We start from the raw sequence: 17,990 nt of genomic DNA, 5'->3' as shown, positions 1-17,990 counted from the left end.
GCTGGTGCACCTGTTGACAGCTTTCACAATTCGGATTTTATCCTGAAAAACATTTTACATTTTAGAAAAATGTAATTGTAATATATGTCCATGTACAATTTTAGCTAAATGTAGGAGTGCTTTTAACAAATTGAATAGCCCAGTTCCATTCCTTGTCTAAAATTCTAATAGGAATCTACAAATGGATTAAATGGAAAATGTATCTTTATTATATGTTATTTAACAGAATTGTTTTCATTGTGTACATTGTATCATATGTCACATGTCACAAAAGATGAGGTATGATATATACAGGCAATGTTAATCAGAACAGATTATTAGTATTAAGTTATTAGTATTATAGGCTAATATTTTTATATAAGAATACTTTTTTATTTTTATACTTGAAATGATCCCCAGAAATATGCAGTGTGTCTTGTGTAGTGTTCAAAATGTTTATCAGATCCATCAGTGCCTGCAGTTCCTCTGCACTTCTTTGTTTTTAAAGGCTCACAGCCAACTTGGTTGGTGCCAAAAACTAATGAGTAATATCCAAAGGTCAGAGAATGATATTTCAAACACTTTTTCACTGTAGATTTAACTGTTTTCTTGTTGCTGACGCAGCTGTTTAACAAATTAAGTGGGGTATAAGAAACCATATTAAAATCGATCTACAATTTTATTTCCTGAAATTTTACCTCGTTAAGAAAATAATATCTTGTCACTGGCTTTTGCAAAGTGGTGTAGCACTGAACACATTTAAGATTTGCTGCTTCTTAGATAACAAAAGCAATGTATCTTTATGATGCAAGCTATTATACTGAGCACACCTCATACATTTAAAGAGTATTCCTTATGATAACAGCAAACCTAGGAACAGAGCTAGGACTGTATACTTTGTCGTTATCTAATGTCAAACTTAACTTCTAATGTACACTGTGGAGCCCCTTTACTGGGTATGCTTGACCTTCGGTGTATTTGTCTGCTCAGTTATTGTGAGTGTCTGCATGTAGTTCACAGAGATAATGTTCAAGACTACAGATGTAAGGAGTGATGAAGGTGGCACGTAGTGGACACTGTGTGTCTGCATGAGTAAATAATCCTTGCTGAGATTTTACACACAACAGTGTCACAGGTGTATCAAAAATAGTCCACCACCAAACATACTGTATATCTATGCATTTACGATCCTGTAGCCATTGACAGTCGCCAATAAGGCATATCAGAGATCAATCCAGCTGAGTTACATTCCTGTCAGTGTTTTTACACTGATCATAAGACAAAGATATATTGACATGAGGTGTTGTTTGCCTAGTGCACATTGGGTCTCCTGACATACGTAGAGCAACATAATGTAAACATATGTTTCAGCATTGCTGACAGTCAAGTGCATCTCTTCATGACAGCAATGTTTCCATTTGAAGTTTCAATTCAACAGGATACTAATCAATAACACAATGCTAGGAAAGTTCTGGAATGATTTCAGCAGCCTGGTGATGAAATCAGCATAATGCAGTGGTTTACCCAGGCACCAGAACTCAGTCCAACTAAAAGTCATTGAGATGACCTGGAATAAATAATAATAGAATATTAGCACACTCTAGACAAGAACAGGCCATTCAGCCCAACAAAGCTCGCCAGTCCTATCCACTTATTTCTTCCAAAAAAACATTGAGTCGAGTTTTAAAAGTCCCTATCGTCTTACTGTCTACCGCACTACTTGGTAGCTTATTCCAAGTGTCTGTCGTTCTTGTATAAAGAAAAACTTCCTAATGTTTGTGTGAAATTTACCCTTAACAAGTTTCCAATTGTGTCCCCGTGTTCTTGATGAACTCATTTTAAAATACAAGTCTCAATCCATTGTACTAATTCCCTTTATAATTTTAAACACTTCTATCATGTCACCTCTTAATCTTCTTTTGCTTAAACTGTAAAGGCTCAGCTCTTTTAATCTTTCCTCATACTTCAACCCCTGTAGACCTGGAATCAGCCTAGTCGCTCTTCTCTGGACCTTTTCTAGTGCTGCTATGTCCTTTTTGTAGCCTGGAGACCAAAACTGCACACAGTACTCAAGATGAGGCCTCACCAGTGCATTATAAAGGTTGAGCATAACCTCCTTGGACTCGTACTCCACAGATCGTGCTATATAACCTAACATTCTGTTAGCCTTCTTAATGGCTTCTGAACACTGTTGGGAAGTTGATAGCTTGGAGTCCACTATGACTCCTAAATCCTTCTCATAAGGTGTACTCTCGATTTTCCGACCGCCCATTGTGTATTAAAACCTAACATTTTTACTTCCTATGTGTAATACTTTACATTTACTGACATTAAATTTCATCTGCCACAAATCTGCCCAAGCCTGTATGCTATCCAAGTCCTTCTGTAATGATATAACGGATTCCAAATTATCTGCTAATCCACCTATCTTGGTATCATCTGCAAACTTAATAGTAATACATTGTATTTATATAGCTCCTTTCCCATGCTCAGGGTGCTTAAAACAACATAATACAAATAGTCTCTGCATAGAATAATAAAAAATGACCACAGCATATACAAAAGCTTTAAATAAAGTAAAAGAAAGAATAAACCAGAGTATACTACATTCAATACTAAAAGAAGGCCTAGCAGATAACATCATTTGTGATATAGCACACACACACAAATTATCCTGAGCATTTGGACAGAGAGGAAGGCTGAAAGAAGGGGCAGAATGTCAGGTTACGTTAAACACCTTCCTGAATAGATGAGTTTTTATTGTTTTTTAAAAGAATGAATGGAGTCAGCTGATCTAATTAATTTCAGGAGGCCATTCCAAAGTCTGGGCGCTATTCACCTAATGGCCCTGTCATCTATAGGGTGCAGGTTAGTGTGGGGCACAACAAGATTGCCAGAATCAGAGGCTCCAGTAATATGAAATAGCTAACATATGACAAGTTGGAATGTAGAATGTATGTGAAGGTAAAGGTGAACCTCATAAACTCCATGTAGTTCAGACAGAAGGCATATATTATAAAACAATACCCCACTGATACAGAACTGTGTATTACCATGGTATTGCTCACAAAAAATGAAAGTCTTCAAATGTGTTGTATTTTCTGATATGCTTTTAATTAATAAGTTTTATTTATGTAGCAACTTTCTTGCACTCGAGGGCACTTTACAATTCAATGAACACAGTAACAAGACGATAGAAATTACATACAAGAAAATAAGTAATACCCTTTGAAGAGATGTGTTTTTTAACAGGAGTTTGAAATGAATAATAGTTTTCTCCTCATGAAGGCTGAGTGGAAGAGCATTCCAAATTTTAGGGGCTATCCCGCTGAAAGATCTGCCACCCATAGTTATTAAAAATGTTTATACATAACATAGATTATACGTGGGTTAAACATTTTCTCACAGACACTGTAATGGTAATTCCAAGGCAACTCCAGTTACAGACCTATTTGCTGTTTGGCAGTTAATTACACTCCAGACAAATAAATAAATCAAATCTGCATATCTTGGTGTTATTAACTCTCACTTACACTGGGCTGTTAGATTAGCATTTCACACAAGAATGGAAAAAAAAAAAGCAAGGAACATAACAGAATACAAGAGAGCTCAAGATGTGAAGCTCTACCCTGAAGGATACAAGAGCCAAGCTGTTAGTCATATTTGTATATAATCTCATTAGCAAATATTTTATTTCTGGGAACTTGCTTTGTACAGGATGAAGCTTTTCTTACCAGATTCATATGTGATATCTGTACAGTGGGCTTGATTTCATGTCTGCTTGAAAGATCAGTTGAATTATTGAGCACTTTAAATATATATGCCATAATAAAAATTCGGTCTCTTAAGCCTTTCTTTGAGCATACTGAACTTTTTGAAGCTGTGATGTGCTTTAATGCGCTATGATTGCAATAGTCTACTTATAGGCTTGTTCTACCGTTGAAAAATCACCGGGGCAGATCAGCCTGAAAGTGGACAAGAACATAAAGATAAAAAGAAGGAAAAGTCTGGCAACTCAAGAACTGAGGACAGAGAACATGAAAAAACTTGAATATATGCAGTCTTGACATGACTCTTTTTACAGTATAAAACATTTTTGAGTAAAATTACCATACTGATTGTTTTTGCCACTAAATGAAGTAGTGACTCAACTCCTCTAATGTTTAATGTTGTGATTTATGTTTGATATTGGATGTGACAGACTGTAGTATTATATTTATGTAGAGAGCTTAATACATTGAGCACTTGGGGAATGGAATAATGTGAACTGTGGGGGTATAAGTACATTTTAATATTGCATGAACAGTGAATTCACTGTAGAGATGGATAAATAAATGAAATGAAAAAGTTAACCATTTCTGTCTCTTTATATTTTACAGATGGAGCTGGCAGTGGCCCCTCTGTGCAGAAGAGTGTCTGATCTGGGAAGACCTTATAGACTGCTGCGATCCTTCAGGTGAGTATTAGTTATTCCATGTAGTAACCTGAAAGGTTATATGGACACTTTAGCAAGGCAATATTTGCAAGTTCTTGACGTGCTGACTTAGCTCACTTGATCTTCTTCAACTAGTTCAAGAAAACAAAGCTTACTTCAACAGATGAGTTTGCTAAGATTGTGGCAATGGCAGGAGTTATTTGTCTCAGAAGTATGCATACTTCCATGTCTTCCAGGGCTCACCTTTCATCATTTTCTGTGGGAGCAGGTGCTAAAAATCAGGAAGACCTGTGGGGCTTGTGAATTTTGAAAGTGTCAGTGTTGTGTTTAGGGAGAAATGAGTAATGCTGCAAACACTGTGGTCCTTGCTTCAGTAAAAGTGTATCAGGGCTCAGCTAACTGGTGTAACAAACAAAATCCGATTTCTTTGATTGGGGCCCTCCTGCAGCAGTGTGTGCACTGAGAAAAGGAGAAATTAGGAGTTTTTTTGCTTAGTGGAAGAGACATGAACAGATTGCTGAGAGTGTAAACATTTCTTGCTGTGTCTGTACTTGCAAAACGCAGTGTGTGATAGCAGAATCCTTGGCTGTGCACCACATTTTACTTTTTTGTTCGCATATATGAATACACTAGTCGCTGATTAACTGCTCCTGTAAATGGTGTTTCGGAGAGCTTTTAATGACACTATAATTAGTACCTGTAAGAAACTTTTGCATATTCTTCCTTGGAAATGACTATCGTCTCATATTGCCATTATTGTTCACATCATTAGCTCTTATTATCTGTATGTATTTTTCATCTTAATTATTTTAACTTTAATGGCTGTCTGATCTCATTTTATGGGCAGCAGAATCAGCAGTATGTTTGAATTGGTCACATTTTTTTTTTGTCATGAACATCATTCTTGTAGACAGGTTTTGTATAAATTATGTCACATACAGCTTATACCAGAAACACATTTATTTTAAAACATTTCTTCCTTTTCCAAAACCTATGCTTTTCTTTAGTGTAATTTAGATGAAGGCAGATAACCTGTGACATTCAGTTTTAATTGAGCTTATCCGTCATCTATCATTGCATTTAATATTACTCGTCATTATTTCAAATTTTGCATTACTTTAATTACCTAGAAAATAATGTTCTAGTCATTTGATTCAGTGACATATGTTAAATTATCATTTCATTTTACCAGAGGCAGTTGATATTGAGGATTATGTATTTAAATCACCTTCACATGTTTTCTTTTTTATTGTCTATGTAAATAGATCTTGACGCGTCTCGTATAATGATGCATTTATTTATACTTCTTCTAATGTATTAAAAATTGTATTTGTAAAGTGTTATCCTTACAGGTATACTAGTGTGATCCCAAAATTTTTCACAAATAATACAGAGTGGTCTGGATAGCACTACTGCCTCACAGCTTCAACAAATGGAGCTTAATTCTGAGCCAGGTCACTGTGTTTGTGGGGTTAGTGTGCTTTTCCCAGGACTATTTTGATTTTCCTTTACATATTCCTGGTTTCCATTTAAATTTGAAGGAACAGATAGATCTTGTGTTAATTATATAGCATGCTCTTCATACCGGATATGTATGAGCTAATAACACATTTATCTTAAGGTGTTTCTTCATTTTCCAAAATCAGGAGGCCAGGCACTGTGACTTAGTGCCCAAGGCTCTGCATTTTAAAGCCAGTTGACCTTCTGCTGCCCATGCTGTCATATCTGTAGGTGTGTGATTTGTACTCTATCTCTACCCTTGTACCATACCTTGGCGTGCTGTTTGGGTTTATTGGTGACTCCACGTTGTTCACTATAACTATAAATCTACCCAGCAATTCACCTTTGCAGATCTGAATCAGATCTGAATTTTGCTGTGAGACTCCCCATGATGCTGAACTGGATAACTGGATTCTGGATTCAGAAACTTAACTAGGGTATATAGTTTTTTTATGTAATATATGAAATGAAAAATTATAAATCCTTCTAGAAGTACGTAATAACAAAATCATGGATTTAGCATAATTATTGTTATGTAGAACTTTCTGCTCATTTGTTTTGTTTATAGTAACAAACACAGATATCCCAAAAGAGCAAAATTATGCCTGTGACATTTTATAGTAATCATTCCTCATTTATTGAGTGAATGCATCATTTATCTTGGCATATTTTGTTACACTGCCTGCTTGATTTCATATCTAGGTTGATGATGAGAAAACGAAAAACGTTTTTCTCAGTGTATTTTTTTCAACTGTCAAAAATAATCAACAAAGTATTATTAATTGTAAATAAATGTCAAGCAGTAGTTCTGAAAAACTCTAATATCTTAAAGTGTGGCAAATTAAGAGTGGTTGCTGCATTTACAAAACCTGGCATCCTGTAATGAGCATTTCAGCCTTGCTGTGGTGCTCTGACTTGACAACATTATAAATTACTTTCCATAAATGCTCGATTGTTTAAACTGCAAACATCAGTGGCATGGTTGTGCAGCAGAACTGTTAGCTTCCTGAGTGGTTCTGGAAAGCCTTGTAGCTGCCTGATGCCTCAACAACACGTTTTCCTAAATAAAAATATTTACTGTCATTGGAATGCCAAGATAGTGCAGCGCCTTCATGGATTCTGAAACTTGAGCTCAATTCCTGACCCACTCTGTATCTGTGTGGCTTTTCCCAATTCTGTCTATGGTGGTTTCTGAAGGCCATCATCCCAAAGATGTGTCTATTAGGGTAAAAATGTCTTGTATTTCATCCAAGGATGGACTGATAGACTAAATATATTTTTAAAAAATTACAGATTGTCAGGGAAAAGTGTTTTCAAACCCTCGACTCATGGTCTCCACTGTCTCTTTAAGATAGTTATACACATATGTACATGTATACAGTACATACTTGACTTTCATGTTCCGTATGTCTAATTAGCTGTGTGGATTACAAGATTACAAATAGGAAGTTGGTTTCATTGCAGAGCTGTGGAAAGGTGTGAGTGTTGTGGTGCTGCATTATAATCTACTTTTTATATAGAAGAAGATTAAAGTGTGACTAGTGAAATGTTCAGAAGTAAAGGTATTTCATAACTGAGAGCGCCATGTCTAATCATTTGGCCTTTTCACTGCACTGCTTTCTCTCGTGCTTCTTCACTTGCCATATGCTTGGGTGGTAACGTGGTCAGCTTCAGAGATTACATCAGCTGCTTTACTCTGTCTTTGAAAGTTTTCAGATGTTACAGCTTTTATAAAGAATGTACTATGGTGGGTATTAAAAAACACATACTTACAGAAACGTCTGTGTGTTTTTTGTCTTGTTTTAGACCAATGCTTTTCCAGACTAGTGAGCACATAGCTGGGAGCCAGACAATTGGGGATATTATTCCATACAGTACCATCTTGCACTTCCTTTTCACTCGGGCTCCAATGGAATTGAAATCTCCACATCAGGTAATGTAAAATACGTTTTTTATCTATTTATTTAGCTACTATGATGTTCCAGTAGTGTGGCATGACATGGTATGGTGTAAATTTTAGGGTCCATTATAAGCAGAAGTTTCCATTTATTTTTTTTATACATTGTAAGTGTTTTGAGTGAGTGTGCTTTAAAATGTCCTGCAATGCACTGCCATCCCATTCAATGAGTTACTCCATTTACATCTGTTTTTGCAGGGCTAGACTCCATGTTTTTGTAACCTTAACCAGTATGAAGACAATGTGGAAAAAGAATTAAACAAAGTACATGAACTAGAGACGTAATAAGAGAACTGTGCATTAAGGAAGGCGAGCATGGTGATGCTTTGGTTAGAACTGCTACCTGACAGAATTAGAAATGTTCTTATTATTATTCTGTTTGTTTAGATTGCATGTTCTCTCCGTGTATGCATGGGCTTTTCTTCAAGTACTCCTGTGCCGTTTTTTTTTTTTTTCAGAAGTGAGTGAGCTCTGCAATGACCCGGGGTTCAGTTCAAGTTTGGTTTCTGCTTTGTGCTCAGTGTTAGTTTCAGAAATTTGGTACATAGATACATTTATGAATACATTCATGAAAATAAGAAAAAGAATGTGTACTCTGGAACAAAAGCAATAGCTGGAGTGGTCCAGTTTCTTTCAGAACAAATGAAGTGTGTGCCAGATATTATTCCAAAATTCTAGCAGTCAGTTTAGAGCAAAGCTTCTGCATGGGGGTTTGAGGGATGGGGGAGGGGTGAACGTATCTGGTAAAACATCTATGTTTGAAGATACACAAAACTCTGTATCATAGCATGGAGCCATATAAATACCTAAAAGTGTCCTGTGTTACAGGAATTTGTCATAGTTCACAGAGGGTGTAGAGTATACCAGGCCGTCTCACTGTTTTCACAGACAGTATGGACAAGCTTTCAGCAAGCAGTTCCCTTTTACAAAAGGAGGGGCAAATCTTAATCCTTGACAGTGTGCCAGTTACCATGGAGTGTGGCAGGATGTTCAAAGATCTCATGACCACCAAACTTCAACAAATTAGACTTCATGGGCACTGCCTGAGAGTATGGCCTTTTAACAGCAACAGAAGCCTCAAGGTTACAGGGACAACAAGCCCTGTAGATGGAACTCCCACCTAGTGTCCCTGTAGCAAAACTAGAATCACTCCAGACCATGAAGAACATTTCACAGAATAGACTTCAACGGAAGGGTTAAAGCTGCCTTAGTTGAGTCTGTAGTCAGGAGCTGATTTCCTGGCAAAGTCTCAACTGGTAGGAGAAACATTTCAAGGATGGGAAGTGATAAAGTATCTGGACAAGATTTTGGGACAGCTTGCCTATTATGAACCAGAGAGGCTTGCTGGACTTAATGTCCTCTTCTCACTTGTCAAGCATCTTGTGTTCATATCTTGTTGTGGGTTAGGCTCTGCTTTTGGTGTCCTTTGAAGTGGGTAAGTGTGCAATTAAGGCAGCCTGAGAAAGACAGTGGGGCTTTTATTTTACTTTGTTCTTTTTTGTCTCACTTAACATTGACCATCATAATTTCCAGCATGGACTCTTGTAACCTGAAATTAGTTGGGAAACTAAAAATTAAACAATTTGATTTGAATGATAGATTATGGTATGATATTGTTGGATGACTTATTATTCATTCTTTGTAATGTAATCATTTAAATTAGAGAAAAATTAAAAATAAATAGTAAAACATGCTTTTCTGCCTTGTTATTAAATTTTTTCGTTTCCATAATCTAAGTTAACATGTATGACTTTGCATGTTTTGACAGCTGACTACTTTACCCTAAGTCTTGTGTTATTTTAATATATTAATCCCAGAGAGCAGAATGGTCCATTGCCCGCTACTCCCAATGGCTTGATGATCATCCTTCTGAGAAAGATCGACTGCTTCTTATAAGGTAAAGTCTCTGTCTTATTAAAAAAAAGGTTTAGTGGATAAACCTTTATATTCTTTTGGCTTCCTGAAAATCATTCGGATTTTATCAAACTAAAAAATACTTCATGAAAAAGATATGTAAACAAATACAGATGCAATGTATAGTTGCGCGGTAGGCACATATTCAGAATAAAAAACCAAGCATACAGTTGAAGCAGAGATTGCATGGTCCATGTCAGCTAATGTAAGTTTTTCCAACTGTTCAAACAGATTAACATACCTGTAGAATGCAAAATTCTAGTATCCCATTTGTATGAAATCTAAATCAATCTAAAGATGTTTTTCACTGTCACAGTACTTTTTACTTGTGCTGTGTTGGATGATGATTAGCTTCATTGTTTCAGTTAGTTACTTGGTTTGGTTGCGTTTCACCCTGCAAACTTTCAAGCAAACCAAAATGTTAGCAATAAACATGCTGTGGGTATGTCATGGACTTCTTTCATTAAGCAGAAACAGTTTCTTGCCAATTAAAATCATGATGGCGAGTTAACAGCAGCTGCGTATGTGCATTGGCACATTTGCAGAAGTTTTTGTGGTTTGTTTAAAAGACACAGCTCAGTGGGCACAATGGCTACTATCTGGCCACTGGAAGAGTACATGACATTTATATGCTACTTTGCATACTAGAGAAAGGGCAATGATTCACCTTGGTGGCAAGTTACACTAAGAGCGTGCATTGGTGTGCTTCAGTGTCACTGAGGGAGTAGACGTACCAGGTGACTTTCATCTGATTGTGTTGCATTTTACTCCCAGGTGGTTTACTATATGGCCATATCTTCTCTTCAGTTTCTCAGATCACATGTCTACTGTGTTTAGGCCTGTAAATATTTGTAGTAATGTTCATTTTGTAATATTTGATTAACATTTATTACATTTTATCAAAGTTAATGTGTCCCCAGTTTCAAACAAATAGCAATAATACTGAGAGTATGCCTCTTAAAGTGTAAGATCGGGGTGTTTCATCGTTGACCACAAAGGGTCCTTCTATTCATTTCTCAACATTTCTGTATGTGGTTTGTTCAACTTGTCCACAAGTGCCTTTGCACCTTTTTTAAACAGGGTCAACTACAAGACAATTGTAAAACAGAGAGAGGAGCAATCAGAGCCTAAATCGTGTGTTAGGTTTGCTCTGATTGACTTGTGCGAACTGTTTGATGTGAATTGTGTGTTACTTATTCATGTATGTGTGTATTCATTTCTATACTGAGACTACCTAATTACTGGCAGCTACGGCACAGTGGGCCTACCACAGCATGCACAAAGTTTACATATACTGCACATTATTCCTATAATTAGATTGGTTCTTTGTTTGATTACACTCATACCTCACAAAAACCACCAGAGTCTGTGTAATACCAAGCTGAGACCACCATTTATAAATTGTCTTGGTCTGTACCAGAACATTACTGTCATGTTCATATCTATCTAAACAAACCAGACTTCAAAGGACATCACCCCAGAGGTCGGAGCAACTGCTCCAGACAAACTATGTATGAAAACAAACTGTTATTATTATTATTATTTTGCTTTGTCCACAATACCACATATCTGTAAAAGGAATATCAGATAACTGAAACAAGAATCTATTTAGCAATATATAATTTAAAACAGCGTATGTTTTATAAGAATTAAAAATACTTGTAACATCCTGCATATAAATTAAGAGTGTCATCCGAATAAGTTGACATACCAGGACATGGCATTTCAAATGCATCCAGCATGATATATTAGGCAAAATGAAGGATATTTATCAAGGAAGCACAGCAAAATCCCTCTAGAGAGGTACTGAGAGTGATGTGCGTCGTTCAGTGACTACGGACTACTTGGAATAAAACTGTGATTCAGTCAGTTGGTTTTCTGCAGGGAGAAGACCACTTACTAACTTTTTCAGCAGTTCTCTCTGTGTGTCCTATTATAAGGAAAAGTTGCCCAGAAATACAGGATGACAGACACATCTCACAGAAGAATAGTAAGACTTGCGGGTGGACACTCATAGTGGTGATCAGTGAGGACATTTAGTAGAGAGGTCAGGCAGCCTTCAGCAGGCAAAGAATCTTTTTTGACATATATTCCAAAAGAATGTGACTTGTAATTATCAATATCAACTCAGGTAACATGTGTGGCCGAGTTAGATACCCCGCTTTACCTTTGCTAGTTGGGCTAGTGAAGCTCACTGGTTGACATGGGCATTTCCATGAGATATCCCACCACAGCAGTGCTGGTCATAATGGCTTGCTTATAAACTTATCAGTGGTCAACTAAACTACTGCTAGTCCACCATCTTGCCCTGTGATCACACAGTCCTAATGTCCTGTTGTTTTTTATTAAACTGCTTGTAAATTTAACTTTTTGGCAGTCATGGCATTATTTTTTTGTGAGTCTCCCCTCATACAGGTAATCTACGAAAGAATGGTCACAGTAATAAGCTTTAGCTAGAAGTGACTAAGTGATTACTGGAGTCAGCCATTTCAAAGTTCCTATAGTTCATCTTGCTGTTTAGTTCTGAATCATCTCCTCTACAGCCTACAGTGATTCTTCCACAACTAGCTGATACTAATCATCTCCCCAGTAAAATGGAAAGCTGGAATTCCAGCTGTAAAGTATTTTCACGTCGATGTGGAGGTTTGTTACAGTGTACTTGCTGAATGAATGAGGAGTTATTTTTTTCGCTATAACCTTCATTCTTTCCTTTAGGAAAAGTGTAAAGTTGTTGAGATTGATCAGAAAATTACAGCATTGTTCTCATTAATATTTTTGCATGTCTGTACTGTATGTATTTATTTGTTTAATATTCATTCATGGTTTTCTCATATGAAGTCAATATGTTTGTGACATCTTCAAGGGTTGCCATTGTAGAATTGTTTACTATAAAGCCTTGCATTGCTAAGGACCTGTGCCCTTGTGTGTGGGTGACATAACAGGGGCGCAGTCATGTGGTTTGGTGCCCGTTTTATTTACAAGTCTGCTGCATGCTTTGTGATTGCACCCATTTTCTAATAAAGGAAAAGCTACTCTTTCAGTAAACTAGGCAATTTCTTTTCAAGATTTTCTTTTGCATTTTATGCTGTCTGTGATAAAAATAAAAAAGTGATCTATACCTGACTCACACAAATAATCAATCCTTTCTTTTATGAAAAGATTGAACAGTGACATGACACTGTGGTCATCAGTTGGATTAAACACTTGCTCTCAGGAGTAACAATTATGCATCTTTTGAATAACTTTCATTATTCTCTGAAGAAATCTCTGCACTTTATTTGCCAAAAAAGTAGAGCAAGAACTTTATACTAGTTAAAAAAAAAGTAAAGAAAGTTGTCTTAGATCATAGTGTAATAGGTAAAACGTTGCTATTAATTTAAACTGGCATGAATAAACACTAATAACTGCATATTGTAAGGAATTCTCAAATGAGACTGCAAGTTAATTAATTGTCATAATCCTGGTAAAAGTCTTGCTAGTGCTTGATTGAAATGTCTGTTCAATTAGACAGTCATTCAAAGAAAAGACGTAGTGATTGTCACCAACCAGGAGCACGAGATGTGTCTCGCTGAACACCAAGAATAGAAACATGGGGAGGCTGGGCTTGCTGTCCTTTGGGTCTTAGACAATTGTAGCATTTGGTCTTGGGAATGTGAATGTATTATTTGAAAAACTGAATATAATTCAGCAAAACAGTATTTTAGTTATGAATAAAAAATAATAATAAAGGTGTCTCTAAATGTAGCTACTAGTGATGTACAGTACTGTGAAACATTAAGTGCATCTAATGTAAAGGTGTATATTCTTCAACATACAGTATATGGATATTTGATTGTCATTTCAACAATGTTAATAGGTAGAAAGTTATCAAAATGAACAAATAAATCTTTTATTCATCAAAAATGTTATACATGTCAAACAAAATAAGTTTAACTGTAACTACAAAAGCTATTATTGCCATTTTTGGCAAAAATAACTTCTTATGTGAATTTCTTGTAATTATCTATCACTCTCCTACAGTACATATAGACATGTGTGTCTGTGTATGTACATACAATATATATGTATGTATATATAATGTGTGTGTGTGTTTTCCTTACAGGGTTCAACACCAGATATAGTGTCTCACTTTAATAATATGAAAAATTAGAAGAGAAAAGTGGCATTAACAATGAGTTTTGTTCTTTCCCCTCCCTTTGGACTTTTAGCTTTGTTATTTAATTTTATTTTGTTTAGTCTCTTTTCTTTTGTTTTACTTCTTAGTCTTTTCTTGTCCTTTATTTCTGCAATTTTAGTTACCCATTATTTGATTCTACACCTTATGTGATTTGAGCGCTTATTAGTCTCTTCTATAATTTATTTAATTTAAATTAGAATTCATTCATTTATATATTTTAGTGACTAGGGTTTTAACATATTTTTCTTTCTCCATATGCTTTGCAGTTGGTATGTGTTAGTTTTAGTCAAAGGCAAGTTTTTGGCTTTCGCCAAACGCAACATCTGACATCACATTCATCCAGGGTGTACTATTTCACTGTCCCCATTCTTCATTGAGGGTTTTCTGGAAAACTTCAGTTTTGTGTCATAATTCTTTTTTTGAGAACAGATGCTTCTTCCTTGCATGTAGGCCATAGCTGTTCGGCCACTTTCAGAAGGCTGACATTTCCATTTAGCAAATGACTTAGGCCAGACTTTCCTAGGGTTCTTGTAGACGTCCTGCAGCACCTTCCGTGAAGTCCTTAGGTTGAATTAGATGGGTTGCATGAGATGACCAGATTGCTAGTGGTTTGGAATTTTCTTTATTTGCAGATGTTATTTCAGGCAGTGCAGTAATGGCCTGTATCTTACTTAGAAATGGCCTTTAACCCCTACCCAGATCACAGGTACCACCTATAACCCACCTTCTAAGGCTTGGAGTGATGTAGTCGCATAGCTGAAGTGCTATGGGCCCTCCAAAGTACTCTCCAGTGATGTTCTAATCATTTGTATCTGTCTGGTGCATTTAATTCTGGTTTTAGGCATTCGGTACAATGATAAAGGTGCAGATGTACTGACTTTTCACAGAGGAAATACATTTTTTGCTGATTTTAAAAGTACAAGTGAATGTAAAATGTGATTTTTTTTCAGTGTTATTATTAATAGATCACCTTATTCCATCACTGTTATCATTAGTGATCAAATATTCTCATAAATGTAAAAAGGCAGTCATTTTAATGAGGTGTACTTGTTTTCGCACACCATTGTATGAGACAAGAAGCCTTATAAACAGAACAACATTGGTTTTGGTTTCTGATCATTCGTATTTTCTTTGGCAGTAATTGTGCATCTTCCTCTCTGCCTTCTTTCTGCTCAGTAACTACAGTTTCAGCTTTCCTTTGTCCCTTTCCTGTCCTGCTGCTTTATAACATCTGATTGCCTGACTGTTCTGATTTGTTTAAAACTGACCTGATCCTCAGCCTCTGGAGAGCTGGGACACTGTGTCCTTGCTGCTGTTCTTTCTGTGAATCCTGCAGATGATTTGCTATGGTGGATTCCACCCAATTCTAATAAGTAGTCATGCAGATGAGTTTAATAGTCTAGGGATGGCTTTCCCAACTGCTGTGTGGAAAAAAGATCTTAGCTGAAGTGCGCTGTAAGTTACTGGATGAGCAGTGTTACTCCTTCCACAAAAGAGATCTTTTTGCCCAGCCTCCATATTACTCGAGCGATTGTCTATATGCTTTACCAATAAGCACATACTGTTTTTTCAAAATGGCTTATCCAATTTCATGTTTAGAAATTCCAATCTGCAACCGCAATCTGGCTATAGCTGCTTTTTGTCAATAATTTATTACTGTTAGAAGAACACAAAGATATCATAGAGCCAAGTGTTTTCCTTGGCTTAAACTTTGTTTGTCGCTGTGTTTGGCTTGTCACTCCCCAGTAGGTCATACTAGACTCTCATCAGCAGAGAGTGCCTGCATTCTGACAAGATGAATTCATTCTCTTTGTATTCCTTTTATTTTTTTCCTTCCAAATGTCAAGTGTGAGTCGTTTTTCTGCACAGAGGTTTATGTTACCGGCACAAGAGCAGTGGAGTTTGTCGTGGTTGTAGTGATCTTTATTTTATACACCATCTTTCTGTGTCTATGGAGCTCAATTAATACAAGGTTTTAAGGTTTAAGGTTTTCAAATCTTAACTTGCTGCTTAGACATGTCTGTTTTAATGGCTTACAGATTTAATGGCAAGTAGCTTACAAAATAGAGTGCAAAAAATAATGGGTGCTCTGTTCTAACAGCAAAATCCAAATTGTTAGTTTTCCTTTAAATGTAAGCACTTTAAAATGAAAAGATGGATATGAGAGAAAAGTATACCACTTGTTGTTTCTCTTTGTGTCAGTTTTTTCAGTACATGCTGTAACTTTTTTGATTAACAACACTTTTTGTCTAACCCCAAGCATTCAAACAATTGGCCTCCAGTTGTTTCTTAAAAATATTGTGTACTTCTATTGCATTGATCTGCACATATAAAACCGAGCAGTACTCATAGTCTTACATGTGGCCTTTGCCACTTTGATTCTTGACTTTGGTGGGCTGTAAACAATGTGAAGGATTAAGAACAGTCCGTTAAAAAAATAAAACATCCAAGCATTTTGAACAATCTGAAATCCCGGCTCAGATGAGGTAAATACATGTAGCCGATCATAACAAGATATTCAGGGCTGAGAACTGTACATATACAGTATTCAATGTTGCAACACTGTTATCTGTACTAGAATTTAGAAAACCTCATTACAGTTTGCTAAAATGCACAGAGATAAGCCAGTGGAGTTTATGGACAATGTGTACAAATAATCCTCTTGTAAAGTAATGGCAACGGGAAACTACAGATGATCCATATTGGTTATGGTGTAACAGCTTGGCCTGGGACTGACTGACTTGCGTATAGTCATACAGTATTTCAAAACTGTATCAGCAAAATTACTTTAGAAATGTACAAAACTATGTTTGCCTATGTATAAGAAAAGAGTGGACAGGTTGACTAACTGTGTCAGTCTTTCAGATTTAAATTTATTCCATCCTGCTCTTCAGCTTGTAAGAATGAGTACCAGAAACAATCAATCAGATAAGATTTCCTATTCTTTAATAACGGTTTTAAATAAAATCTGTTTATCTCAGAGGTTTTAACTTTGTCTCTAAGCTTGGAGGGTTTTCCATGAATGACAAAGAAAGAGTAACCTGTGGATTGTCAGATGCATGCACTCTAGATGAGTTACAGTCCAAGAAGGGAGACATCCCTGAAAGATTCAAATATGTCTGCTTCACAGTGGTCAAAATTCACCTGCCATTTAGTTCACATTTCCTTCTTCTTCTGTGGAAACAGGTAATACCTCCACAGATGTGAGTCTCAGTCCTTTGTTGGTTTGTCTTGACAGGGCTAGGGAGACGGAGGATAGTCGTCCCACCAACACTTATTTGTTACCTGAAAAAACTGACACAGTAGGTGCATACAGTATCTTTCATACTGGTATATCATCAATACCCTGAGAGCAAGAATCTTTTGTGTTTTTTGACTTCATGGGCCTTGCATAAATACAAAGCTATACCATAGTTGTAATGTTTATTGTAAGCCATCTGTTAGAATTAATAAACTCTTAACAGATATAATTAGATAATTATATAGAATTTCCCCTTGGGATTTGTGAATTTCCCCTTGGGATTAGTAAAGTATCTATCTATCTATCTATCTATCTATCTATCTATCTATCTATCTATCTATCTATCTATCTATCTATCTATCTATCTATCTATCTATAATATACGCATAGAAATGCATTCCAAAAGATACTACATTGCCCACATTAAAAGAAAAGAGAATACAAACACCGGTGTGCCAAGAAATGAAAGGTAATGTAAACGTGAGATGCACACAGCCCAGCGTCAGAGTTTGCAGTTACCTCAAGACTGAATATTTGGACGTTCACTTTAGAAACACTCATCCATCCATCCATCCATCTATCTATCCATTATCCAACCCACTATATCCTAACTACAGGGTCACGGGGGTCTGCTGGAGCCAATCCCAGCCAACACAGGGCGCAAGGCAGGAACAAATCCCGGGAATGGACGCCAACCCACCGCAGGACAGACACACACACACACCAAGCACATACTAGGGACAATTTTAAATCGCCAATGCACCTAACCTTTATGTCTTTGGACTGT

General features: G+C 36.5%; 1 protein-coding gene across 1 annotated transcript in view; it reads left to right on the top strand.

Annotated features, from left to right (window-relative positions):
- cog5 (component of oligomeric golgi complex 5) overlaps window positions 1-17,990 on the top strand; it is a 565,478-nt gene that overhangs the window by 530,192 nt on the left and 17,296 nt on the right. The window contains exons 19-21 of the mRNA XM_039761193.1: window positions 4,359-4,435; window positions 7,721-7,847; window positions 9,689-9,768. Coding sequence (XP_039617127.1) covers window positions 4,359-4,435; window positions 7,721-7,847; window positions 9,689-9,768 — 284 coding nt within the window. The remainder of the gene's footprint in view (window positions 1-4,358; window positions 4,436-7,720; window positions 7,848-9,688; window positions 9,769-17,990) is intronic.

This window comes from Polypterus senegalus, chromosome 8, assembly GCF_016835505.1.
Source record: "Polypterus senegalus isolate Bchr_013 chromosome 8, ASM1683550v1, whole genome shotgun sequence".
Lineage (NCBI taxonomy): Eukaryota > Metazoa > Chordata > Cladistia > Polypteriformes > Polypteridae > Polypterus > Polypterus senegalus.
The sequence above is the reverse complement of the archived record's forward strand: the minus strand, read 5'-3'. Positions and strand labels throughout refer to the sequence as shown.